At 56.1% G+C, this 27,225-nt stretch overlaps 1 protein-coding gene across 3 annotated transcripts in view; it reads left to right on the top strand.

The window, feature by feature from the left end:
- TEX264 (testis expressed 264, ER-phagy receptor) overlaps nt 1-26,024 on the top strand; it is a 29,190-nt gene extending 3,166 nt beyond the window's left edge. For 2 of the 3 annotated variants that reach the window (XM_065885540.1, XM_065885539.1), the window contains exons 3-6: nt 178-469; nt 8,847-9,068; nt 21,569-21,737; nt 25,435-26,024. In XM_065885540.1, the coding sequence (XP_065741612.1) occupies nt 212-469; nt 8,847-9,068; nt 21,569-21,737; nt 25,435-25,727 (942 nt within the window). In that variant the 5' untranslated portion in view covers nt 178-211 and the 3' untranslated portion in view covers nt 25,728-26,024. Of the gene's footprint in view, nt 1-177; nt 470-8,846; nt 9,069-21,568; nt 21,738-25,434 lie in introns of those variants that run through there. The other variant, XM_065885542.1, reaches the window with a different exon arrangement.
- Nucleotides 26,025-27,225: the final 1,201 nt, after the last annotated feature.

Here is a 27,225-nt window from a genome sequence, read left to right as displayed (position 1 = left end):
GTCATCCTTTGTAACTCCCTTCTAGGTCACTCTGTGTGTAAACACCTCTGGCTCCTGTCTCTCCTGCATCAGAGCACCCAAGGCAGGGCTGAGGTTGGGCCAGAACTGGCTGGCGGGAAGGTGGGCACATTGGTCAGACAGGCTACCAGCCACCTCTTCCTTCTATCTCCTTTGCAGCTGCCTTGGGGTGCGGCGTGGGGGGCACAGAGCCATGTCGGACCTGCTACTCCTGGGCCTGATTGGGGGCCTGACTCTGCTGCTGCTGCTGACGCTGCTGGCCTTTGCTGGGTACTCAGGGCTGCTGGCCGGGGTGGCAGTGAGTGCTGGCTCACCCCCCGTCCGCAACGTCACCATGGCCTACAAGTTCCACGTGGGGCCCTATGGTGAGACTGGGCGGCTTTTCACAGAGAGCTGCAGTGTCTCCCCCAAGCTCCGCTCCGTTGCCGTCTACTATGACAACCCCCGCATGGTAAGGAGCCTCCTGGGCCTTGGCTGGGGTTCTACCCCATGGACAGACATGGGGCAGGGCTTCTTGGGCAAGGGGTGTTCTGGTTTCTGGGGAGGGGTGGGAAAATCGTTGAGCTGGCTATGCACACCACCTCCTCTCTGAGCTTGAAGCTCCTTCCAGATTTAATCTGGACTTCTGCTCCAGACATCTATATGCTGACTTTCTACTTGTCACGATCTAATTTTCCTGGCTTGTCTCTGCCCATGGACTTCTGAGTGCAGGGGGCCACACCACTGTGAGTCCCTAGCCTCTGAGGGGGCATTGGTCTGTAGCCTCCTCTTCTCTCCCTCCCTCAGCCCCATTTGAAGCCAGCACTCTAAGACCAGGCCATTTCAGATGCTGCCCTCTCTTTGAGGTCATATCATGTTTCTTTGCCTTCCCTCTTTCAGCTCTCGTGCTGAAAGAAGGTGGAATCTTCCAGCCATGATGGTGGCCCCTGGCCCAGGGATAAGGCATTTCTTTGGACATCAAGCTGCCTGGTTGGGAGAGTGCTTTGGGGGCAGGTGGAGCCAGGTGAGCTGTCCAGAATGTCCAAGATGCTGGGGTCAGAGACTAACCTGACATCAGTGGCACCCTGTAGGCATATGGCTGTATTTACAGCCTGTGGTGAATCAGGACTCACCAATATGGCCTCCTGCCATGCCATGAGGTGGTGCTGCCCACAGCTGCATTGGGCTGGCAGCTCTGCCAAGGGTTCTCCAGCCTCCAGCTCTGAGCCTTGGCACACCAGGCATTGAGAATCCCCAGCTCTGGTTTTCTTGCCTGGAGAGCTCAAGTGGGCAAGGCGTGTAGCCTCCATGCCATGTGCTGAACAGGCCTCAGTGGGGTACTCAGTCGAAACAAGGGTGTGCTGACTCCCTCTCTGTGCCAGGTTCTGCTTGACACCTGCACTCTGGAGATGAACAGACGTGGCCCTGCCCTCAGGAAGCTTTGTGTGGTTGGCAAGTCAGCCCTATACAGATGCATCTCCAGCAAGGCACTGTGTTCAATGCTCACAGAACTTTGAGTGAGCTGTGGGTTTGCCTCAAGTCTGCCAGGGAGGCTCAGAGAGGAGGTCTTCTGTCATGAGTAGAATTTTGCTCTACTGGAAAGGGCCTCCTGGCTAAGGGAACTGCAAAGTGCAGGCCTGCAGATGTCGGCTGACAGAGGAAGTGTGGCAAGTGAACACGTGGTGGGCAGAGAAAGATGTCGAAGGGTTTGCTGGGCCAGGTGGTGGGAGGTACAGTAGGTTGGGAGGAAAGGTACAGCACAATTTGCCACCTTTGATTTAGGAAACTAAGTGGATGGCAGGTGGAGGAGGGAAGGAGACGAGGCAGGGGGCCATCGAGGAGATTGGGCTGGGTCTGGGTGAGGGGTGATATGGCCTGGTTGAGGGATGAGTAGACATTGAGGTTTTGAGGTCACATGGCTCGGAGATGGCACTAAGTGACAGTCAAGAACACTGGGGCCCAAGTGGGATGGGGCAGGCACTGGGCTATGGGAAGCTCCTAGACCAGATGCCGGGCCCCCACCCTTGCAGAGGTCTCTTGTGTAAGTCCCTTTCCCTCCTCTACCCTACCCTGGTCCCTGCCCCTCCTTCCACATCTGACCCAGTTGGAACCCTCTGCAAGACCTCAGTGGGAGGGATGAGGGTCCTTGCAGCTGCCTCTTTCCTCACCGGCATGTCCTGTTCCAGAAGCAGTACATCGCCTCTTGAGTTGGAGGTGCTAATTCCAGAATGGGAAAGGGCCAAGGCAGCACGGTACCTTTGGGTCATTGCTGGAGGCTGGTTCAGGGAAGAGTGAGATAGAAGAATCCTGGCATGGGACACTCTCCCTATGGCCTCCTGACCCAGCCACCTCCAAGCAGCCCACTGTACAGCTCTCCTGGAGGTGTGGTGGACTGTCTGAGGTGGTGGGACTTGGGTTTCCAGGGTTGGCTGGGCACAGCCCGACTTTGATACCAGTCTGGGGGCCCATGGCCTGAGAGGACAGACTCAAGGTTAGCAGTCCTGGGTTTTGATTCTGTCTCACCACTGTCCTGCTGTGTGGTATTGGGCATACCACATACCCTCTCTGAGCCTCCATTTCCTCATCTGCAGAGTAATGTTAAAAATACTGCTTATAGGTAGGCTGGCAAGGGTTAAATTAAGTGACACAGGTGAGCCATTCACCCCAGTACCTTGCCCTCAAGAAGTTGTTGTAACAACAACAAAAAATGGGTGGAAAAAACACTCATGCTAATTAGGTGTGATGAGGGGTTGTTAGGCTGGGCACTCATAACCCAGGCTTAGACCCTAGGCCTGGCTGTGACCATCTGGTTGGCACAGAGAATGAATATATATGTCTAAAAGTGGCCCCTCTGATCCTGTCCATCCCAGTCCTGGGTCACTCTGGAAGAAACTTGTGTCCCTATTCAGAGCTGGGTCACACCCTGGCACCTGCGATGGCTCACCTGCCTGGCAGAGATCCTAAAAGGTTCAGGGAACCCTGGACCCCCAGGCTTCAGGTGCTCATGGCTATCACAGACTATCTGGTCCATAAGGATCTGAAGCCTCTGGGTCCACACTGCTGATATTATAGAGGAGACTAAGGAGCAGTTAGCAGGAGTTGTGGTACTATCTGAGTTTACTCATGCTTTTTTATTTTCATTTAGCAAATATTTGAGCACCCTGTCTGTGCCACTCTGTCCTGGGCACTGCTGCACAGTGGGGACCAAGGGGCCCAGCCCTCAGGCCGTCTCAGTGGGGGTAGGGGATGTCAGGGAAGCCTGAAGGACAGGCCTCATCCAGTCCTGGGGAAGGCCAAGAAGCCAAGCTTTCTGCTCCCTAGCTGCCTCCTACAGCAGTGTCCAGCATGGGGCCCTGCATAATATGGTTCACAGAAGGAAGGGACAGGATGTAGGCTGAGCTGTGGAGTGTCCCATCCCCATTCCACCCTCCCCAGCACAGCACAACACAACACAACACAACACAACACAACAGGAGCCAGAACCTGCTTCTCTGAGTGTGGGAGGAAGTGAGGCTATTTCAGGTTCTGTGAGTGGGGCAGTGAGTGACCAGGTGAGAGGTGGCCATGTGCTCTGGGTGCCGCCCACCCCCATGAGATATAGACTGACAGCTCCCCAGCCACACCCCTTCCAGGCCTCAGCTGGACAGAAGGAGAAAGGCCTGGTGAGGCTCCCCTGGTCTGGCTCTGGGCTCAGGAAGTGACACAGAGAAGGGTACCAACAAAGCAAGATTGTGGCGATTGCAGTGGACCATTTCATATGAGATGCTGCTTGAGCATATATCCTGGAGATACATATGTATGTCTGTATGTCAGTTAGCCAGCCAGCCCTATATTTTGGAGTTCTCATGGGATAAGCCTGTAAGATCTGGGCGAGTGGTTCTTGTGGTGCAGGAAGAGGGATTCCGTTCTTCATCCCTGAGGGCCTTGGTGGAGGTGGGGGGAAGGAAGGAAGGAGCAGGTGGCAAGAAGTTGACAGACTCTGGCAGTGGCTCATAGGTGTCCCTCTCCTCTCCAGGACGCCACATCATGGAGTGTGGCCATTTCCTCTTTTTTTTTTTTTTTTTAAGTCAATGATTTTTTTTTTTTATATTTATTTGTTTGTTTGTTTGGCTGCACCGGGTCTTAGTTGTGGCACACAGGCTCCCAGTCTCAGCATTCGGGGTCTAGTTCCCTGACTAGGGATTGAACCCTGGCCCCCTGCATTGGGAGTGCTGGGTCTTAACCACTGGACCACCAGGGAAGTCTCATCATTTCCTCTTCTAAGTGCCAAGGGAAGGGGGTGATTCCAGAGTCAATCAGGGATCTGTCCCCACCTCTCCACCCCCACCTCCCTCAGCACATGCACAGACACACACACACAGATCCAGTTCTGTCCTGCCCTTGTATAGTTCTGCCCTCTTTCTCCTGCTTAGACAGTGACTTTTGCCTCCCCTCCTGGGCCTAGTTCCTCTGGGAGCCTTGGGTGTTGGGAAGGAGGTGGAGAGGACCCTGAGCACCTTATTTGATCCTAACCAGTTCTGGCCTGTTAACAGGTCCTAATGGCTGGGATGCTGTTGCCGTGCCCATGGGCCTGTCCTGTCTGCCAGCCTGGCCCTCCTCCTCCTGCCCCACCCTCTGCTGCCACCGCCTCCGCTGCTGTGTTTGGGGCTTAAGTAACCTGCCTGCTTGCCTGCCCTTGTGGGGAGCTTGGCTGAGGCCGGTGGGGCATGGCAGCCTGTTCAGCTCACCTGGGGAAGGCCTAGGAGGGGGTGCTACCTCCAGGCATGGAGGAGTTTGGGGAGGGGACTGGTGGCGGTTGGGTACTGCCTTTAGTGAACTAGACCACACTGAAGTTTCTTTTTCCCCCTAGTCCACTGAGAATCGGTTTACGGTCACCACGTCTGCAGGGACTGAGGCCAGTAAGAGTTTTCTGACGTAGGCCTGTGCCGTACTTCCCCTTCAGTATATGTGGGGATGGTGCCCCCTGCTCTCCCTGGAGGCACTGAGGTCACATGGAGCCTGGGAAGGGGTGGGGTGAGGGAGTAAGATTTCCCAGGATTGAGCCCTCAACAAGGGCAATGGGAATGTGAGCTGAGCTGATGCTTCCTGGAGGCCCAGGCCATCGCCTACCCCAGGTACCCTGTGATGATTTTCTGCTAGATGGAGTCTAGGTTTCTGCTCACAGCAGGTTAACTGTGGGCCCCTGTGGAAAGGTGGGCTGGGTAGTCTGGCCAGGGAGGAATCAAGGTATCCCTCTGGGTCTGGAATTGGCAGACAGTGCAGCTGTCCCAGTCAGATTATGCAGGTTATGGACCTCGGGTGGCCCATTTCTAGTGAACCCAAAGGCTGGGTTTGGTATGGGCTAGCTGACACCATTTTTTTCTTCCTGGATCCTGGAATTTATTGATCTTGTCCAGTTTCCAGATTCAGTGAGGTCTTGGCCAGGCAGAGACCTCTCTTCGCTATGGCCTCACACAGCAGGGTCAGCGAGATACTGCAAGGCCTCTCCGGAAGGGGCAGTAGGGCCAGCTTGTACCTGGAAGCTGTAGGTTCCAAGCAGACTGTCCTCTTCTTAGAATGCTAGGACTCAAGAGGCCTCACAGCCTGAAGGAGATAACTCTGGTATCTCTTTCCTAGCACTTTTGCTTTGAGGGCAGATTCTGGATGGGCCTGCCTTACTGAAATTGGTGGTGGGTCTGGCCACTGCCCTGTCTCCCTGGTATGGTTCCTTGCTGGTGCTAGTTCTGGTCCAGCTCTTGTTCTAGTCATAGGTACCCAGAGAAATGACTGATACAGGGAAGAAAGGGAGAAGACAGAACTGGAAGGCCCAGCCTGCCCTTTGAAGATCAGCCCCAAATAAAGACATTGTATTGAACCAAGGTGGGTGGGGTTTCTAGCCATCAAGACACTCCTGCTTTCTGGGCCCTTGACCATCTCAGTGGGCCATTCCCCTGGAGGTAGGCCTGGGCTCTCCTGGGAGCCCAGGAAAGCCTTCCCCTGCTCTGAGACCAGCCTTGCCACTCCCTAGCCTGTCTTAGGCCCTGTCCCATCTCCTCCTTGCTGGTGCCTGGTTCAGATGTCTCCCAGCTCCCGCTTGGTATGGGGCTGCTTAGCAGGTGGTGGGCTTGCTGAGTAACCTCCGAGTCTGCCCCTTAGCCACTTGGACAGGGAAAGGGGCAGGAAGTGTTCTCACTTCTGGAATTGAAAAGTTGCTCAGGCAGGAAGGGAGTCCCTGTGCCCAAGATCTCAGGAGCCCTGTCTCCTTATTAGCTGCTTCCCTCCCCCATGACAAGAGTTCCTCCTTTTTCAAGGGAGAGGGAGAGGAGGTTTGCTCATGATGCAGAGCCTGTGCGAGCAGGTTTATGCATGCATGCCTGTACTATCGCTGAAGAACTTCTGTGCACTGGATCCTGGACCTTTCTGCCTAGAGCCCTGGAGTGAGTGGTGGGGAGGAGAGGCCACCAGTTACAGTGCAGCAGAAGACCTGCTCCCTCTGGTGGGCATTTTGGGATCAGAGAGGAGGAGCTGCTTAGTGAGGAGCAACAGAGGCTTTCAGGAGGAAGGTTGAGCTAAGTCTTGAAGGATGGTTGAGTTTCCCAGGCAGAAAGGACTCTGCAGTAGGGTTACGAGGACATTTCAGGCAGAGGAAGTAGCCTACGCAAAGAGAGGAAGCATGGGAGGATGTGGCATGTTTGGGGAGCTGCAAATAGTTCTGTGTGGGGGTGTGGTGGGAGAGGAGGCTGGTAAGGCTGGCTGGCCAGAGCCCGGATTTGTCTCTCCCTCTGCCACTCACATGATTAGTGGGCGCCTGCCCACCTGGGTCTTGGCCCCTGCTCAGGCCTAGGGATGCAGAAAAGGACTGCTAGGTCAGTGTGTGGACAAATCCAGGCAGTGTGTTGTGTGTTGTGTGGGCCACCCTGAGACAGCCTTGCATGCTGGCCTCGGAAGTTTCATCATAGAGGTGAATTGGGATCCATTGAGAGGTTCTAAGCAGGATGATCACAGGTGTTCTGGTGCCTTTGGGGGACTGAGAAGGATGTGGAGCTGGAAGGTCCGTGAGGGCTGCTGAGGTGATCAAGACCCTGGGACCCAAACCCAGGCAGGCCAGGTGTTGGAGAGGAGATTATCAATTGACCTTCCATCCATTTCTCTGTTTAACCTGTATTGGATGTTTCTTTTGTATAGCATAGGTCGGTAGGGTTAGTTAGGAACATGAAGATGGGCTTTGCCGCAGACACTGTCCTTTGGTCTGTCAGCAGGAGGCCTGCCAGAGCCACCTGCCTTTCTGGCCATCCTCAAGTCTTGGGTGTGAATGGGACAGTTGCACCATCTAGAGACAAGAGGTGGTACTGCAGTGCTCTCCAGCGCCTCTGGGTGGGGTGGGAGGAGCCTGAGGTTGAGAGAACTGACTGAGCTGCAAGGTTGACTTGATCTGGCTAAGAGTTTACAGCACAGTATTGGAGTCTGTGGGGGTTGCCATTGAGCCGCCCTGAGAGGCTCTCCGAGAGGGTGTTTGGACCTGAAGGATGGGCAGGGAGGAGCTACATGTTCAGAGTTTTGGGTAGATGGGCATCCTGAGCCAATGGTTACGTGTTTGGCCAGTGTCATAGCTACTAATAACTGACAACAAGTATGGAGCACTTGCTGAACCATGCTCAGTCCTCATGTGAAGTATCTCACAATTCTGTAAGTTGATATCAAGGAACTGGGAATTCAGGAAACCAAGGGACTCGTCCAGAGCACAGGACTCAAGATTCACACCCAGGCCTGCCTCTCTTCAGAGTTGTGGTCCTGACTACTGCACCATATTGCCTGCCACGAAAGCCCTGAGTTATGCTTAATGACAGGATTCAAGGGGACCAGGGCTGCAGAGAGTGGGAGCTGACCCCCAGGGACTACGCAGAGGTGGGAGTCAGTGCCCAAGTTTCAGGCAAAGTGAGACTCTGCATTGGCCAGGGTAGGAAGGCAGAGCAGGCCTGAGACATCCCTGGGGGATTGTTGACAGGACTTGGAAAGGGCCAATGGGAGGGCAGACACAGGTAAGAATGACTTCACGGTACTGGGAAAGGAGGCTGAGGAGAAGAGCAAGTGGAGGTAGAAGGAGTTTAAATTTAGGGGTCAGTGGCCCCTGAGTAGGGCCTTCAGACTGAGGAAAACCCGGGATGGAGAGCAAAAGGTCTGTGGTAAGTCTCTTGGATTTAGGAAGAGATACCCCTGGGGGCTGGTACAGATTCAGGTGGCAGGAGGTGAGACAAACTGGGACCCCTTGATACCAGAAGGAAAAGCAAGTGCTGGCCCTTTCAGGCCTGGAGTTAGGCCTAGGAAGTGTTGGAGACTCACGTAGGAGCCCTTACCTGGGTGGGGTTTGTGGGAGCCAGGGGAGGGAGGGGAGCAGAGTGAAGTGAAGTGTAGGTACTAGGGGTCCAGGGAGACTTAGGGGGAACCAGCAGTCTCAGCCAAGAAGGGGCTTGGGAAGCGGGGCAGGGTTTAGGATAGGGTGTGGGTTGGAGAGGAGGTGTTGAGGCCCTGGTGATGATGGCTGGCCCTGCCTAAGAGCCTGGGGAAGAGGATCTCACACAGTTTGAACAGCAACCCAGAGTTCAGTTCTGCTTCCTGACCAGCCCTTCTGTGGCCCCTCCACAGCTGGCAGGAGCCTGCCCTGTGCAATGGAGGGATGGAGAGTCCTGCAGCGGGATGCCACAGGCCGGGTTTCAGCAGGAAATTGTCATCTCCATTATGGTGTCTGGGGCTGCGTGGCTTGTTGGAGCTAGTGGTTCTGCCAGGCCCAAGCTGGCACAGAAGCCAGGAAGCAGGAGGTCTGTGGGCCTCCTTCCTTTGCCCAACCCTGACACCCTGCTCTGCTTCCCCAGGTGCCCTCTGAGAAGTGCCGCTGTGCGGTGGGCAGCATTCTGAGTGAAGGTGAGGAGTCACCCTCCCGTGAGCTCATCCGACTCTATCAGAAATTTGGCTTCAAGGTGTTCTCTTTCCCGGCACCCAGCCATGTGGTGATGGCCACCTTCCCCTACACCACACCCCTTTCCATCTGGCTGGCTACCCGCCGTGTCCATCCTGCCCTGGACGCCTACATCAAGGTGAGACACAAGTCTGGTGTGTGTGTCAGGGGGCAGCCAGTCCTTTGAGTGGGTGCTGGGGAGGCCTGCCTAGCCTGGGAGGAAGAGGCTGTTTTGGGAGGGCAGCACCTCGTGGAGCAGGTGCCTGTGGAGCTAGGAAGATGGGCAGAGGCTGCTGGCATTTCTTCCATACACCCGAGACCTCTTGGGCCCCAAGCATCTCCCAGGAGTACGGGTAGTTTGTTCAGAAACCCAGTCTTGTCATTTAAGCTCTGACTTGGAACAAAGACATCCTTAGTGCTCAGCCCCCACTCCAGACCCACCCTGTCCCTATCCTGCTGGGCCCTGCAGAGCAAGGGCCCTGAGACAAACTTCCCCTGTTGTAAATTACTCCTCCTCTAAAACATTTTGTAAACTTGGGTGCTAGGGAAATGACCCCAATTTGGGCTTGGAAGTGATCGTTTATTCATCTGTTCAACTTGTATTTATTGAGTGTCTGTGCTAGGTGCTATGCTGGATGTGGTGTGAGATACTGGTGCATGAAATAGGCATTTACAGTGAGGTGTGGAGATAGGTAATAACGTCAAACAAAAACGGGATACATGCTAGGAAAGTACAGGGTGAGAAAAGGCAGGGAACCAAGTACACAGCGTGGTTAGGGACAGCCTCTCGGAGGAGGTAACTTCTCAGGCAAAATCCTAGAAGAGCCCTTGGAGGGGCGGTAAGAATGTTCTAGGCAGAGCTAGGGTGAGGAGCGTGGGTTTGATCTAAAGGCAGTGGGAAGTCACTGCAGAGTTCCAGCCAGAATCCGAGCTGCACCTGTGCGAGATGGGTTCTGCTGTCGTTGGGAAGGGTAGGGCTGGACCATGGCTCATGGGAGCCGGGTGGAGGTGCTTTGAAGCTGTTATGAATCCTGCCGTGCATGGCGGCATCTTGGGCTGGGGCAGTAGCTGTAGAGATGCAGACAAGGGTGGAGACTGACAATTTGTTTTGGAGGTAGAACTGATGGATTTGTGGATGGGTTGGATGATGGGAAGGGGAGGGAGTGGGAGGAGTCACAAGTTGCAGTCCCCTCTGGGCAGGGCAGGTGGGTGAGCGTGTAGTGGTGCTTTCTACTGAGGTAGGCAGGGCGGAGGGAGGAACTGGTTTGCGGGACCAGCTCTGTGGGCTGTGTCAGGGGATCTGCCTGAGGGACATCTTAGATGGGGTGTGGAGTCCACAGTGATGTGTGTAGTCTGGAGTTCAGAGAGGATTGGGCTGGTGAATATGTTTGGTGACGTGAGCCTATTGACAGTATTTGCCCTGGAGGATGGCTGAGGCAGCAAAGTGTACAGAGGGCATGGCCAGTGTGGCTGGGATCAGGGAACAGGAGAAAAAAGTTAGCAAGAATGTGAACTTGGCGGTTTTGGAAGAACCTGGTGGCTTGTTCTCCAGAGCAGCTTGGGAAAAGGGACCGGCCTTGGTGATGGAAATGGGAGTTCAGACACGTCCTGGTTAAGTGTCTGGTATCAGGGCTTGGGAATGAATAAATGGGGCCCTGGGTCACCAGCTGTGGCCTTCGTGGGCGGAGACAGGAAGAAGAAACAGGAGGGCTGCTGTGGTAGGGAAGGGGCATGGGGAGGATGGAGGAGGATTTCCTTTGTGAGCTGGAGGTTGGCAGCCAGGAGGGTGCTGGGCGTGGGGTCGGGCAGGAGGCTGAGGGGCAGGGTGAGGCAGGAGCGGGGGGAGCTGGCTGGTGTTGAGGGCAGGAAGAGAGACATCAGTGCCTAAGGCCTGCTCAGCATTTCACCCAAGGAAGGGCTGGTGTGTGGTGTCTCTGGTCTTGTCTGTGTCATCCTCAGTTTCAAGGGCCAGTCTGGAGGAGCACCCCTGGGAAGAGACTTTCTGGGTTCCAGACCTCAGAACAGGACATGTGGTGTGGTGGCGAGCAACTCAGCCACCACAGCCTTTTCTTGGCTTCAGGGGTTTATTTTTAGACACCTTTGTCCAAATTTCCTGGCCCCTGACAGCTTCACAAGTTGCCTGGTTTTGACGTCACCTCTTTGATGAAAGCCCTTCCTCCTACCTCCTCCTCCCGTGGGAGCCTGTCAGCTGTGCTCTGGGCTTGATTTTCTTGGGGTTGGGGCTGCAGCAGGGGGTGTACCATCCTCTCTCCTGCCTGTGATGAGGAAGCCTGACAGGTGCGGGGCAATGCAAGGGGCTTCTCAGGGATGTGTGCGAGGCGTGCTGTGTGGGCTTGACCACCAGCTGGGAGAGTGAGACAGATGCCGGGCTGCCCTCAGTGGAGGCACGGCCCAGGTGCTCTGCTGGTTTTGGGGGTGAGGAACAAACCCAGGTGAAAGACGAGGAAGGGGCCGGTTCTCTTTGTTGGTCTCAGCCTGCAGTGGACAGGGTGTGGCCCTGTGCCTCTCTTGGCCTAGGTGACAGAGAGAAGAGAATGTAAGGCTCGCTCTTTCACCTGCCCTCTTCCCCACTGCCCTGAGACCAGAGAAAAGAGGCTGCTACTGAGACTCTGAGCGCTTCTGACTGTCCCAACCCTGACAGCTGGCTGCCTTTAACCGTGTGTGCGTGCGTGTATGTACATGTTACGTACATGTGCACGTGTCTTTTTTCTCCACCCCACTGGCTTCTCTCTGGATCTGAGGCTGGGTCTGCTGTGGAGTTGCTTCAGATGCAGTGACAGCAGCCCGTCAGCTTTCTATTTCAGGAGTGGTGAGGGCGGCAGTAGCCAAGAGGAGGGGAGGGAGGGCTTGGCAGGCTCACCTGCTTCCCCAGAGGCTGGGGCAAGGGGTGGAGGTGAATGATCTCAGAGCTTTGGATGAGGGAGGTGGAGAGCAGCTGCTGTTCCGGCAGTGGCAGATGTCTGAGCCTGGGACAGGATTGGTCTCATGGGACAGCAAGGTCCTAGGGGTTCTCTGTGAGGAACCCAAAGACAAGCATTTGTCAGGGCTCTTGTGGGGATTCTGGAAGGATGGCTGGATCCCAGCTTTGTGGTCTGTGTGGCAGCCCCTGGCTCTCTGGCTGGGCTTCCCCAGCTTGGCAGCCTGGCAAGCTCTAGGGGCTGGAAGTCTGCCTTTCTCCACGTAAACCACTGGGGGCCCCAGGCCAAGCACTCTGGGACAGCATGTGTGTGAGGGGTCCCTGGGTTCTGTGTGACTATTTATCTATGTGGAAGATGCCCCAGCTTTGTCAGGCCGCTCCACCAGGGTCCAAGGAGTTAGCCTCCAGGGCAAGAGGAGACCACTCCCTGATCCCCAGGAAGGGGGTTCCTCTGGCAGCTGAAGGAGAGAACTGAGCTTCCTTGAAATTGCAATGCCACAGAGGAGGTGGGGCCCAGATATCAGCCCAGAACAATAGGCAAAGGCCTCAAAATTCACCACAAGGTGAGCCCAGTCTTAATGAGCGTCCAGGGAAGGCTTGGGGCACATGGAGCAGACCAGAGATGAGTGCGAGGCCTGGGGTCCCACGTATGGGGTTGTGTGTGAGTTCCCTGAGTTCGGTACTTGGCTCATATCTGCAGTTGGTGAGGAGATCACTGAGAGTGTTAGACTGGCCAGCCAAGACCCCCGTGCCTGACTTCCAACAGGATCTATGATCTTTTCCATAAACCCCCTTCCCCAGGGTCTCTGCTTTCCCCAGGTTTTCAAGGGAGGTCTCCTTGTGATGTTTGGGCATCTCCTGAGTTTAGGGAGGGCATTGTCTGTGTGGAGGCTGGTTGGCTGGGTAAATGCAGGCAGGCCCTGGAGGTCAGATAGTGGCTCTTTCTCCATAGAATTGGAGATGTGTGGTAGGCAGAGCAGGTATAGTGAGCCAGTGGGGGAACCTTGGTGGTAGAGTTCTGGGATAGCTGGGTTGATGGGGCTGTTCTACCAGGGACAGCTGTGAGCAGGGACCCCAGACCTTACTTCTCAGTCTGCTCTGGGGGCCAGAGCCTAGGGGCTGTGCTAAGGTACCCCTGTGACTGGCAGCCAGGGATAGGGGACTGCACTCAGACCTTTACCTGCCTCAGCTGGAGTAGCTCTGCCTCTGGGTTTTACACATCAGATGACCTCCTGAGCTTTTGTTTGGAGGAGGATGTTTGAGACTTACCTGGTTTGAAAACCTCTGTCCTAAGAGGGGGACACCATTGGGCAGATGCCTCTTCCACCCCTGGCCAACTGCATGTCTGTTCTAGATCCTGAGGACGCCGTGGCAGTTGCAGTGTGAGTGGAGCTGGGAGGTGCCAGGGCTCATCCCTTGTGCAGACAGGGGCAGGAGGGTTCCCAGAAGAGGCACTTTCTGGGGGAGCTGGAAGCTGGACCTGGAGGAAGCCCTGGGGAGTATCACGGTAGAGATTTCCCTGGAGTGGATGTGACTGAATTCCCGAGCGGTGGGTGATAGGCTGGCAGTGTCAAGGGACAGCCAGCTGGAAACTAAGGAGCGGGGTCCTCAGCTGCCTCAGCAGGGTGGCTACAGAAGTGGGTCATCCTGTTGAGCGTGAACAGGGAGGAAGCTCCCAGCAGCATGGTCAGAGTCTGGGTCCTGCCCAGTGGCTCACAATCTCCTGTGTTTGTTTTCCCTCAGACTGTCTGGGTGACTTTGAGGGAGTCAGTGATGGGGGTGGTTTGAGTCCACACTGAGGCCAAAACACCAGTAGGGAGCAGGATGGTCCTGGCAGTGGGAATCCAGGTAAGGAAGCCCCCATAGAATATGAAATTTGGGGTCGTCTCTTTCTCTGCCCATCATCTTTGCTGAGCTAATTTGGGAGAGTTCCCGAGCTTTATTTTTAATAAGGAAGGCCTTCCTGGTATCTCAGCTCAGTCACTTACTCTGCACTTATTTACTGGGCCCTCTTTTGTGTGGCATTGTTCGGGGCATGGAGGAATGAGCTAGGAGGCAGGCATAGTGTCCTAATCAAAGCCAGCATCCCCATTGTTTTACCAGTAAGGACAGTGAGACCTAGGGAGGGGAGGTTACCCAAGGTCAGGAGTTGAAGCAGTGGCCAAGTCCAGACTGGATCCCCTGGGCAGAGAATCACTGATGGCTACATGCCTTTTACCACTCTGCTCTGCCCATGATTGGGGCTGGGCCCAAGAGGCTGAGGACTGTCATGAGCTTGGGATGCACTGGGAGTGGTACCCAGAGTGGGCCTGGGATAATAGCAGCACTGTGGCCTAACACCCACTTCACCCTCTGTCTCCAGCCCTGGTGGGCAGAGTCATGGGCTGAGGCTGTCAATTTGGGAGCCTGCTGGGGAAGCCAGAAGCAAAAGGCAGGAAGAGCCTGGCTGCCCATTTGCCCAGCAGGGACTCATTAAGGGTTACCTTGGCAGCTGTTCTGGGCACAGGAAGCAGCTGCTGCAGGTGCCTTATTGGTCCTCATGTCCTTACCCTCAGTGAGGTGGAGATGGCTCCAGGGCTAGCTTACCTGCCAGGGCTGCGACCTGCTAATTGGCCTGCCCCCAGTTCAGGGAGGAGGGTGTGCTCAGTAGTACCAGGACCTGGGGCTGAATGATAAGCCCCCAGAACTCTTTCCTCCCACCATCTCTCCCAGCCACAGGGCTTAGCCTAGGAGGAGTGGGGTGGGGAGGGGAGAGATGGATTCACTGGGAAAGGCAAAGCAACCTTTGGGGGTGGGGAAATTTGGGCTGAGCCTTGAAGGATGGGTAGTGTTCTCCAGGTAGGAAGGCAGGTCAGGCAGAGGCACTGACGTGGACATGGCCTGTGTATCCATTGTGGCTGGAGTACAGGGGAGGAGCAGGAATTTGGGCCCAAGAGATGAGGCTGGGTCCTGCAGGTTTTAGAGAGCCACTAATGGTATGTGATCAGATGAGTGACAGCATCCAGGCTGGCTTTGGAACAGGACTTGAGCACTGGGGGATGGAGAGGAAGAGCCAGAGGCCACAGTCAAACTCTAAAAGAGAGTAACAGAAGTTAGCAGAGAGTAGCAGTGACTCTCCATTCCCAGATTTCCCCGGGCCAGGAGGAGACCCCCCATCCCAATTCCACAAACATACACCAAGGCTTGGCTTCCCTGACTCCCCTTAGGAAGTTGCCCCTGGATGTTGAGGTGTGGGGACCCACGCAGGAGGCTAAGGCTCTCCCCTCTGCTGGCCTGGGGCCCTGAAACTTGTTCCTCAGCCTCTCAGGCTTCACCCCTCCCCACTCCCCTATCCCAGTAATGAAAGCACAAAGCCAGCCTTTGCTGGGGCGGGCGTGGGAGCCACCACTCTCGAAATACCAGCTCAGATATTGTAGCTTGGCAGCCCTGCAGGACCCTGGGGGCTGAGGCTTGTCTGGATGGTGCTGTGGGCTTGGGCCATCACCAATCCAGAGAGAGCCTTTTTCCCCAGGCAGATGGGCCTTACCAAGGAAGGATTCTTTTGCTCTTTTCCAGAGAGCTTGGGATTTCAGGAACAAGGAAGGAGGAGAGATTCCGAGGAGGGAGATCCCTCCAGAGCAGAACAACTCTGCCTTTTAGTGGAGCCCTCAGATCGGGAGAGGCTGTCTGTCTGCTTATGCAGACAGGAAACCTAAGGCTCCAGAGGGAAGGTCTTTCCTGAGCAGCAAGTAGAGGTACCAGTCAGAGATGAGAAATTCAGGGCCTTCTCCTCCTCCCTTACCTTCTGTCTTTCTCCCCACCTCTCCGTCCCCACTTGCCCAGCTGTCCTTCCCTCTGGCACTTCCTGATTCCTCTGGCTCCCAGGTGCTTGACTTCATGGCTCCATCTGCACCAAGCAGCCTTCCTGCTGCTGGATAATCAATCAGCAACATTTTCGTTGGCTTATAAGCCGAACTGGGCTCAAGGTCCTTGACTGCACAGATGCTGCAGACAGCGGCAGGATCTCGGAGAGGGATGGGCTATGGAGCCTGCCATGGCAGCAGCGTCGTCTGGGAGGCTGTGGCTCCCCTTCATTTGGAAGGGAGAGTGTTAGGATCCCAGGTCTGAGCTCCTGAGCTCCCCGTGTAGGTACTCACCCCCACACTCCCCAGCCCTCTGCTCTTGCTCCACAAGGGCTCAGAAGGCCAGAGCAGGGCTGAGCTGGGATTGAGTATTGGCTATCTGGACCCTGGGGAAAGGCTGGGCATGGCTGCAGATCAGGACCTGCCTGGCCCACCCAGGTATTAGGATGCTTAAGGGCCTGTGCCCCCCCTGTGCCTGCTTAGAGGGAACTACTCTCCCCTGCTTCTGCCCCAGCCCACCTTGGTCTCCACTGCTGCTGAGGCACCCCTCTTGGGCTGCCCACGAAGCCATGGCCTGGGTGAGAAGGAATATGAGCAGAGGTGTAAATTGCATGGCAAGCTGCCGGCTCTGAGGTGAAAATGAAAAGTCTTCAGGCAGCGTTGGCAGCAGGCACAGCAGGCTGGGGTGCCAGGCACAGCGCCCTGCTCTCCCTCACACCTTCCCCCTTCTGCAGTCTTCCCCAGACTCCCACCCAAGCCTTGCTTCTCTGCCGTCCCCTCCCCTGCCTTTTGGGGTGGGGGTGGGCTCCCAGTTCGGCCCTGGGCTAGACCTGACCCCAAGAGGGCCTTCATCTCTTTCTTCCATTATACCTTCTAACTGGCTGATTAGTGCACAGAAAAATGGGCTGTGCTTTTGTTAATTTTGTGAGCTTAATATTTTTGGTAGCATCTCCATTGATTCTTTTTGGGTTTTTCAAGTGTACAATTGTCTTTAAGTAATGGGGCTTTTGTTCATATTTTCCAATTCCTCACTTATTTTAATATCATCTATTCCAATCTCTTTATTTTACAGTTGGGGAGATTGAGACCCAGGGAGGGGTCAATAGCTAGGCCAAGGCTCTGGGCTCCTGCCTGGAGCTCTTTCTGCCACTTCCTTCCCCCTCTGTCCCGTCCCTGGCAACCCCATCTCATTCCTTTTCTCCTTTGCCTCTCATTTGCAGAGCTTTGGGCTGTCCTGCTCCAAGGGAGAAGGGTACTCACCATCCCTTCTGCAGGCTCTCCCTTGCTAGCACTGCAGCATCCCCAGAGCTGTCTCCTGCTGTCACTTCCTGCCCCACAGACAGGCTTAGGTTTTGGTCCAGAGGCTGTTGAAAGGCCCATTGGGTATAAGAGGGAGCATGGGAGAGGGAAGTTGACGGAAGTTCCTGGGCAGAGTAATAACAATGTGCCACATTCCAGCAGCAGCCCCCGCTGCGCCTCCCCCATCACTTTGCACATTCGATGCAGACCAGCTGCCTAAGGGGCCGCCAGGGTCTGAGCCCCCACTTGCAGGGACTGCTATGTGCAGGCGGGTGCACGTCAGTGTCTGTGAAATTAAAAATGAGCATGCCTCACTTCACCCAGTGAAGAGATGCCATCACCTTGGGTGGGATGCAACAGCTGTTTGCTGGCTGTGTGGCTGCCCAGCTCTCCAGCCTGGCGTGGAGAGACAGGTAGGACTGGTCCACTCAGAGTGAACAGGAAGACCCAGGGCCCCTCACTTCAGTGAGACAGGAAGTAGAGGGCTGTGATGGGGTGGAGATTGCTAGAGCAGACCTCATCCCTTTCTGGGCCTGGAGCTCATCTAGGAGATACATGACCCAGACCTTGGCCTGCACCCATTGCCTTGTCCTTTTAGGGATTTGAGGCCACATAGCTCTGAGCAAACCCAGGCTCTGGGCAACCTGGGAATGGGATCCACCCTGTCTCCCCTGCTGGGCCTGACCTCTTCTGCACGCCACACTCTCCCCACCCCTAGCCCAGGCCAGGGCACAGGTTGATGGTTTGAGAGCAGAACACCAAATGAGGGTAGTTCAAGTCCTCTCTCTTTCTTCCCTCCTCCCCTCTCCTAATTCAGTAAGAACTACCAGGGGAGGCACTGTGGGTCCTGTGGGGAAACCTTGGCTCGGCATATGCCAATCTGGTGCCTTTGCAGGAGCCCTGAGCTGTACCCCACCCAGGACATGAGCTCAGCCTGAGGTGAGGAGGGAGCGTGTGGTGTGTTCCCAAGGTAGCCAGGTCAGTGGCACCATGGCAGCCTTTTGTGTGCTGCTCCTTCCCTTGTCTGCCGGCACCCCTGTGGGCGGTGTGAGCACCTGGTGTTGGTGCAGGAGTGGTGGGGGGTGTGCTGGTGGCTGAGGTCTCCTGGAAATCCCTGCATTATGGGTGGTGTACCAAGTCCACCTATTGTTTGTGGAAGCCCCAGGGGGGAAGGAATCCTTGGAGGTGTGTCTGAGGGACTGGAACTCTGGAATCCAGTTTCTAGCAGTTCCTAGTGGCACCTTGGCATGATTAGCTGACTTCTTCCTATTAGGCGGGGAGGATTATAGACATCTACGTCTCTCCCACCTTGGAGCAGGGCTTTGTGATCCCCTTGAGTCTGCATGTGCGAATGAGTTGCCCTGGTTTGTGGCCTCATCAGGTAGCCCGTAACTTCAGTGGCCAGAGCAGGTTCCCCTGTCCTAGTGATGCTTCCTCAAGCCTCTGGCTGTCTGGTCTGTGGGAGGGGTTGTGCCCAGGGCTGGGAAGACTCCAGGCCCATCCAGTCAGTCCCCTTTCCCCAGCAGTACCGGCCCAGTGTGGCATTGGCCTGGTGTCCTTGGCAGTCAGTTCTCCAAGGGCTCCCTGAGGCTAGCTGAGGGAGAGGCAGCTGGCCTTGCCTTACTTCGATGATTTTCCAATATTTACCAGGTCATCAACACGCTGCCCGGGCCACAGCTCCTGCTGTGCAGAGAGGACCTGAGAGCTGGCCCATGGCTATCCTCTCTTCCCTGAGAGACTGCACCTGGCTGGGAGGGAAAGGGCTTGTTCTCTCTGCCTGATCACTTAGGGACAGGGCATATGGCTAGTCCTGCCCCACCCTCCATCCCCAGCCCCACACTGAACTCATTCTTGGTCAGTGGGCAGAGCGTGGAGAGGGATCTCAAGGAGAGGCTACAGGGACAGGCCCTATCTATGGGCCTGGGTTGGAAGTTTCTGCCTTTGCCTTCTTCCTGCCCCTTCTCTGCCCCTGAGTCTGAATTTTGACAGGATCCAGCATGTGTTAAAATGATTTGGGCTGAGCCGTCAATGAGATTTTAATTAGCTCCATGCCTCCCTCCAGTAGGGAGGGCCAGGGTCTCCCAGGTGGCTTGGGTAGGACTGGGCTGGGCTCGGGTATTAGGCTGCCCCTCCAGGGGCCTGGGGACAGGCTCGGGCAGCTGGCATTCTCTGTGTGGGATGTTGTGAGGAGGGAGGGCTGGGCAGGGAAGGAAGGGCTGGGTAGCCCCAGGCCACAGTTTTCTCTCCCTCCTCTGTCTCCCCTGTTCCTCTGTTCTCCCGGATGGCTTTGAGATGAAGGCGACGGCAAGGATGGAGGATGCAGTTTCCATGGCAACGGGGCTGTCCACAGCCAGGCAACTTCAGAACCGGGCTCTCCGGAGGAGGCAGATGCACAGAGCAGCCACAGAGAGCTGCCTCCCGCCTGCTGATGAGGGGGCTGGCAGAGCAGTTGGCAAGGGTGGCTGCTTGGTGCTACCCACCCTGATGCCTGGCCTCCAGGAGAGGGTGGAAAGGGCACTGCTCCCTCTTATCATCCCTGTTACTTCCAAAAGGAAAGCTAGGCAGGTGGCTTGAGTGTTGGCGAGGGTTGTCCCTGGAATTTCTGGGTGGACACAGGCTCTGATTCCTAGAAGCATCCCCAAAAGCCGACTGTCTTCAGCCCTTGAGAGATGGGCCTCCGGGTAGCTGATCACCTCTCAGCAGCTTCCTTTTGGACCCTTTGAATGCCCAGAGTATGGAATGCTGGTGAAGGCCATGCCCTGATTGGATTCGGGAGCCCTTTCCCTCTAGCTATCAGGGAATGACCTGGACCTTCTTCAGGGAGCCTCCCTGACCCTGGCCTCGTGACCAGTTCACTGAGTGGGGTTCAGGTTTGGCAGATGCTCGCCCCCAGATGCTGGCAGTAGAGGGGCCCCAGAGCCTGGTAGCTACTCATTCCTGATGTTGTCTTCTTGTTCACCCTCCTCCTGAAGACCAGGGCTGGGGTGGGTGTGTGGGCAGGTGGAAAAGCAGAGGCAGCCATTGATGTGTTTGGAGATGGGAAGAGCTGGGGGCATGCCCTCATTAGATGGCCAAAAGAGCACCCATGTTAGCAAAGAAGGTCAGACTCAAACTATTAAAAATAATGACTTTCCTTCACTGCCCCTGGAGGTGTCAGGGCTAGGGTGTCCCACTCTGTTCAAGCTCACAGAGTCTTAGGACAAAAGGCCTTGCCTGGGACACCCATGAAGTCAGAGGCTGAGCTGCAGCTAGACCTTGGGCCAGGACATCCACCCCCATGTGGCCTCCAGCCGGCTGCTGAGGGCCCTGGCTGGATAAAATAAACCTTCCTTCCCTCTCTCTCCCGGGGGCTCATTTTTCTCTCTCTTCACTTGCTTCAACTGGAGGGGGGTTCCTCAACCCTAAGCGTGGCCAGGCAGGCAGACAAGTGGAGTCCTGGAGTGGCTTCTCCCCACCAGGCAGTAAGTCTCTCATTACCGCTAAGTGGAAGGCTCATTTCAGAGCTCATGGTGAGAGCCGGACGGGTGCTATAAATAGCCGTGTTGTGCGGGTTAGCGGGTGAGCAGTGACAGGACAGGGTCCTTTTAATCATCTTAGTGGATAATTGTGCTCCATTGCGGGAAGAGGGCAGGCTCAGGAGCAAGATGCACTTGACCCCTGTCCTGGTTTGTCTGCCTGTCTCAGGGCAGCTCTGGCATGTATCTGTGCCCCTTTCACATACACTGGGGGCTACAGAGCACTGGGTTCTGTGTTCACGCAGAAGGGAGTGGAGTGCCTGTCTACACGTGGGGCCCTATAAGCTGGCACTTCAGCCCACTGGGGAGTTGGGCAGTGTCCAGTATTAGACCTACTTGTCTTGTCTGTTCCTCCAGCCTAAAGTCTGGCACCTCCCCCTTGGCTGAAACTCAGGACCCAGGTCTGAGAAGGGGTGGGAACCAACCACATCTGATAGACTCGGAGGTTGGAATAGACCTGAACCAGCAGGGGAATGGGAGTAAGAGAGAGGTTTAGCTGGCCTGGAGCTCCTATTCAGGGTTAGTCAGTAACATGTCTGCAAGGGCAGGGGCTAGAGGCCTGAGAGCCAGGGGCACTGCCTCTCCTGATATTGGTGGGTCAGTCAGCATTGTCCAGGGCAGAGAGGAGGTCAGGGCCATGGGATCCTGAGATGGCAAGTCTGGCAGGTCAGACCTTGGCTTGGCTTGGGTGCTTGGGGTCAAAGACTGTGGGGTCCCTGTCCTAGGGTATTCTGGGGTGCTAAGCTTCATGGTTCTGTGAGACCAGTGCTTTCTGGAACAGCGTTTTGGTCCCAGGATTAGCAGTGCCAGGCTCCTGGGTTCTTTTAGCACCTGTCCTAGGACTCCCAGGTCCTCAGACCACTGCCCCCTGGAGTATGAGGTCCTGCCCTTAGGATGCTGTGTGGGTGCCTTCGGGAGATTGGAGCAGGAAGCGGAGCCAGCCCCCTGGGAGGGAATAAATAATGGACAGTTCCTGGGGCCACTCAGGGACGTGTGGGTCAGAGGCCCTGTAAGGCTCATTCCGCCTTTCGCGCTCTCCCACAAGGAGCGGAAGTTGTGTGCCCACCCACGGCTGGAGATCTACCAGCAAGACCAGATCTATTTCATGTGCCCACTGGCACGGCAGGGAGACTTCTATGTGCCTGAGGTGAAGGAGACAGAGCGGAAATTCCGGGGCCCTGCGGAGGCCAATGATGCCCAGGTGGATGGCACAGGTACGGGGTAGGGGTGTTGCGGGGGGAAGAGGGTGGGGCCTCCTCCCTCGCTGGGTCGCACTGTGGGTGTCCAGGCAAAGCTTCACAGAGGTGGAAGAAGGGACCCATCTACCCACGTGCAGAGTTACCTGTTCTTAGACACGCAGATCCATGTAGGTGTGGCTTCACACGTTACCCCTGGCAATGCAGATACAAAGACCCTGCCTGGATTCCCTTCAGATGCAGCAGGAGTACCCTTGGAAACACAGATCACAGACAGCTGGATGCTCATGGGAGGGGGCTGAGGCTGCTCAGGAAGGGCATCACTTGGGTGGGCTCGTCAGGAAGTGAGATTGGCTCTGGATATGGAAGGTGAGGAGAGGAACAAGGTGTCCCCCAATATGGGGCCCCACCCAGAGCCAGCTGCTTTCTTCCTTCCAAAGAGGAACAGGGCGACTTCCCTGGTGGCCCACTGGTTAAGAATCCACCTGCCAATACAGGGGACACGGGTTCGAGCCCTGGTCCGGGAAGATCCCACATGCCGCGGAACAACTAAGCCCGTGCGCCACAACTACTGAGCCTGCGCTCTAGAGCCCACGAGCCACAACTACTGAAGGCCATGTGCCTAGAGCCCATGCTCCGCAACAAGAGAAGCCACCGCAATGAGAAACCTGTGCACCACAACGAAGAGCAGCCCCTGCTCGCCAGAACTAGAGAAAGCCCACGTGCAGCAGCTAAGACCTGATGCAGCCAAGAATAAATAAATCAATGAATCAGTCAAAGAGGAACCAGAGAGCATGCAGAGGGGAGCCAGGAGATCAGCGCCCTGCCCCTTCCATCAGAACCAGCCTTCCTACCCCAGGTCCAGGCCAGTAGGTTGCTTGCCTGCTCTCAGCCCACCCCCTTTCGTGACCTCTTGTAACCCTGAGCTGTCCCCAGGTGCGAGGGGACCTGCTGGTAACATCCCAAGTGGTCTTAGAGGGTCTAAGGCTTGGCCATGCTGTTGGAGCCTCATGTGACTCTGGAGGTCCATGACCTGTGGGAGTGGTACAGGGCTGGGAGGAGAGTGACTGTCCCTCTTCACCTCCTGCTTTAGGAGACTCTCTCTGTCCATCCAATCTTCAACAGCCAAGGTCACCCTGAGAGACATGTGTTGGCGGGGGCAGGGGGTAGGTACTGGGAGGCAGCCTTCACTCCCTAGGGGCCATGTCCAACACAGTTAACTTCATCTGCCACTTAATTGCCTCCATGGGGCACTGCTTCCACCGGCCTGGTAGTGCCTGGCAGATACTCTTCAGTGCCCCTACTGTGGGCACAGGACATACTACAAGGTCAGCAGGCCAAGGCAGTCCCCAGGGCAGGAGGGGAGCACCTTGACCTTCTTTCAACCTCCCTCGGCTGCCTGCACCCCCTTTCTTTTCCCCCCCACCCAGCTCCCCTTTCAAACACTGCCTGCCAGGGTGTTGAAGGACTCCTTGGCACCCACTACAGCTGGCTGCAACCTAGCTCCCACGCCCCCAGCTCCTTGGCCTGTCCTACCCACCAGCCTGCCCACCCATCCCCTGGAGTGGGGGCAAGGGGTCTGCTCTCCTCTGATAGGGTCTGCCCTGGCACCTGGGGCGGACTCTGGATGTCTGCCTGCCAGGTGCATGCCACTTGCGCAGCAGTGTGTGATGGATGCCTGTCTGCCCAAGGCTTGGCCTGTCCCTGTCTACCTTCCTGCTGTGGCCCCCGCTTGGGCTGGGAGGTGAAAGGGGGTGATTAGCTGCCTTGCGCCTGTTATTACATTGATGTATTATTTAGCTCCAGAGAGGCAGTGAATATTTGATCTTCTTGCACTGGCTGTGGGCAGTGGAGGAGAGGGGGACTGGGGTGAGGTGGCAGCTTCATTCTCTGCTTCAGCAGCCTTTGGGATTTAGGTGCTATCCTGCCTTGCCTGGCCTCTTCTTCCCTGGGACACAGACCCAGGACTCTGGACTTCCTCCTGTGCAGACCTTGATGGAGCTGGAGGTTTGCCACTTCCCTGCCTTGGACTCCTTTGCCAGAAGTGTCCACATGTGCCCAGGGGCTGTCCTCATCCCAGCATGCTGGTCCCTGGCCTGAAGAGGCACCCCTGGGCTCCTTCCTCTGATCATTCCTAGCCTAGGAACTGGGAGAGGAAGGAGGCAGCTAGCTGGCAAGCAGGCAGGTTCCCATACCTGGGTCCCGAGAGAGCCATTGGGTGGGTGGGTGGATTGAACTTAATGGGGCCAGGGAGAAATTATCGCCCTCCTTTGCTCCTTTCAGGCCTGCAGCCTCTGGGACACCAATCATTATTTAAGGCAAGAAAGAGGGGTTGGAGTCCTGCCCCAGGGTCAGAGGGAACCACCTATAATTCAGGGAGTAGTCCTGGCTCACTCTTGAATACCTCCACTCTGGGAGCCATGACTGAGGCCCCAGCAAGAAGAGGGCCCTGGGCCAGCAACCTGGCACTTACAGGGCTCATCTCACCTCTGTCAGTAGGTCCCAGAGGTCATCTTGGGGCCGAGGAGGCTGAGGGAGCAGATCCCACCCCACCCCACCCCACCCCTCACCCTGGGCTCCAGCTGAGGTTCAGTGAAAGTTCCAGGCCAAGTCCCAAACGCCAAGCAGTCCCCAGCTGTGCTGGGCTCTGGGCTCAATCACCATGGAGACAGGATCTGAGGAAGCTGGCCCACCCGTCACTTTCTGTGATGTTTGATAGCTGCCCCCTTCCGTCTCACACAGGAAGGGAAGCATATCTGCCTTTTCTCAATCTTGATTCCTACGCACAGTAGGCCTGAGCTCGTTGCTCCTCCTTGCCGCCCCCAACTGCTGACAGTGCCTCTGACCTGAGGAGGTGAATTGAGGGGCTGCTCCTGAGCAGGGCAGTTGAACCTGCCCTGGAGGACGTGTTGGGGGTGGGAGGAGCAGGCCGGGAGAGATCTCAGGGCTCTCCAGCCACTTGCAGAGTTCTCCCATGGTCCCTTCTGCTGCTTTGTGGCTCAGGAGCCACTAGTGGTTGGGGATGGGTAAGGACTTCTCTGGGATGACCCAGGCATAGAAGAAGAAAGTCCTTAAAATGCTTCTTCCTAACACCCTCCTCCCGTGTAATTGGTCGAGGATTTCTCAGGACTTCTCCATCCCACTCCTGCCCCAGCCTCCTCCTCAAACTGGGGCTCAGTGTGGGCCAGAGGCAGGGATATGGCTGCCCCTTGGGGAGCCCTGCATGGGGGAGGGACACAGGAGAGCAGGCCTCCTGGTCCATTCTCCTGTCCTCAGGCCTTATGGGCAGTGTTCTGGCCTTGGAGAAACCTCTCTCCAAGCCTGAAATGGGGGGTGGAGGAGGGGACACTACTTAAATCTCTGTCCTACCCTCAGCTCCTCAGGTTGGGGCTGAATGGTCTTTAATGGACTGTTGGCGGCTGGGGGGCAGCAGGCTTTGTGGGAGTGCAGGGAGCTGAGGCTAATTCAGGGTAGGGAGAAGAGTATACAGCAGGCTGTCCTCCCTCACTCCCTCCCTGTTCTGTCCCTCTGCCCTGCCAGTGCAGCTCAAGACAGGGCAGAGGGCAGCTGGAATGAGCCTCTTGAGCCAGGGGCAGCTTTATTATTCATGAGCACACTGTGTATGCTGAGTTGCTGGGCTGGTGGGAGAGCCTCAGTCCTCTCCCTGGAGGAGGGGGTGGGGGCCCTAGCTAACCTGTGCTCCCTCTTCCTCCAGGAACTGACACGATGAGTGACACAAGTTCTGTAAGCCTGGAGGTGGGTCCTGGCAGCCGGGAGACTTCAGCTGCCACACTGTCCCCTGGGGTGAGCAGCCGTGGCTGGGATGATGGTGACACCCGCAGTGAGCACAGCTACAGCGAGTCGGGTGCCAGCGGCTCCTCCTTTGAGGAGCTGGACCTGGAGGGCGAGGGACCCCTTGGGGAGGCAAGGGTCGGCCCTGAGGCTGAACCCCTTGGGGTTGCCAAGTGGCCCTGGGAGCCCAGTACCCCTGAGAAGGGTGAGGAGTAACCCACAGCCTGCACCTTCCTGTGGTGCAGTTGCTAAGGAACTGAGCAGCCTCTTCAGTCCTCTTCTTCCTCCACCTCCCGGGCTCAGGCTGGGGCCAGGGGTCTCAAGGGGACCTGACTTCTACTGCCCTGGGCCTCTGGCTAAGCCTTCTCCTCACTGCCCTGTCAGCTCCCAGAGCCAAAGGAGCCGGGACTGTTGGCACCGAGCCCCCGCGGCTGCCACCCCTGTTACATCTTTTTTTCAGATTCACATTGGAGCTTCCAGGACCCAGAATAAAGCAAATGCTTTTCTTTGTTTTACCTGGATTTGTACTGTGCATTTGTTTGTTCCACAATTGTTCTGGTTCTTGGGGACCCCAGAGCGGGCAGGAGCACCCCCAACCTGAGGAGAGGAAAGAACTTGGCCAGGTACCCTGGGGGGGGGGGTAGAGGGAATTGGAGGCCTTTCACTCCCTGTTCTTTGGCCCCACTTGACAGCTGCCCCTCCATTGCAGCAGCCCCAGAGGCTCCCCCAGGCTGCTGGAGAGCAGGCAGATCAGGACAAGGGGTGTGAAAGCTGAGCATGGGGTGCCCTCTGGGGCTCAGGAGTGGCGAGCTCACAGCCTGCCTCAGTCTGCTTCCAAGGGATGCCTTTGTGTCTGTGGCTAGAGTGTGCCTGTGCTGACACTGTTATCTGTCCAGCCGGTGAGGACATCCCCGCTGTGCCTGCCAGTGGCTGTGTATCTGCGTGTGTGCATGTGAACACACGCATGCCTTTGGTCTTTTATGTGGTGGCTGTACCTTGTGTGGATGGCTATGTGACTCTGTGCACATGTTGCTGTGCTTAGTGTCTAACTTTGGTTGAATTATAGGGGTGTGAGCCTGGCTATCTGGGAGCGTCACTCGGGGGTCTTTGTCCATATACAGTTGTCTGTGTGTAGTTATGTGTCTGTGTACAACTATGTTTGGCGGGGTGTGTTCATGTGTAAAGCTGTGTGTTTTTCTGTGTCCATATGTAAAACTATAGGTTTTTGCAGCTGTGTGTCCATGAGTATAGCTATATATGTGTGGACATGTTCACATGTACAGCTACATATATGTGTTCATGTGTACAGCTGTGTGTCCACATGTAGAGCTATGAATTACAGCTGTGTCTGTATACAGCTGTGTGTGCAGTTGTGTGTTTATGTGTACTGCTATGTGTGTGGCTGTGTCCACATGTACAGCTCTGCATGTAAGGCTGGGTGTGTGTGTGTGCATAGCTGGGTGTGTAACTGCATGTCCATGTGCTGTCGCGGGACTGTGCAGCTTACTTGCTGCAGGCCATATAATGGCCACTTGGGCTTGTGCTGTGTTTATAAAGCCCCATGTCTTTTGTGAGGCTGCCTTGGTGAGTGGGCTGGGACTGCTGTGCAGCTCCTCTCACTTCAGAACCCTGCTACTGTCAGCCCCTCTGCTCCAGGGGCCCAGCCCATCACTCACCTACCCCAGGGAGCAGTTGCTCTGAGACAGTGGAGAGG

Source organism: Phocoena phocoena, chromosome 10 (assembly GCF_963924675.1).
Source record: "Phocoena phocoena chromosome 10, mPhoPho1.1, whole genome shotgun sequence".
NCBI lineage: Eukaryota > Metazoa > Chordata > Mammalia > Artiodactyla > Phocoenidae > Phocoena > Phocoena phocoena.
Note: the sequence above shows the minus strand (reverse complement) of the source record. Positions and strands in the feature narration are given on the sequence as shown.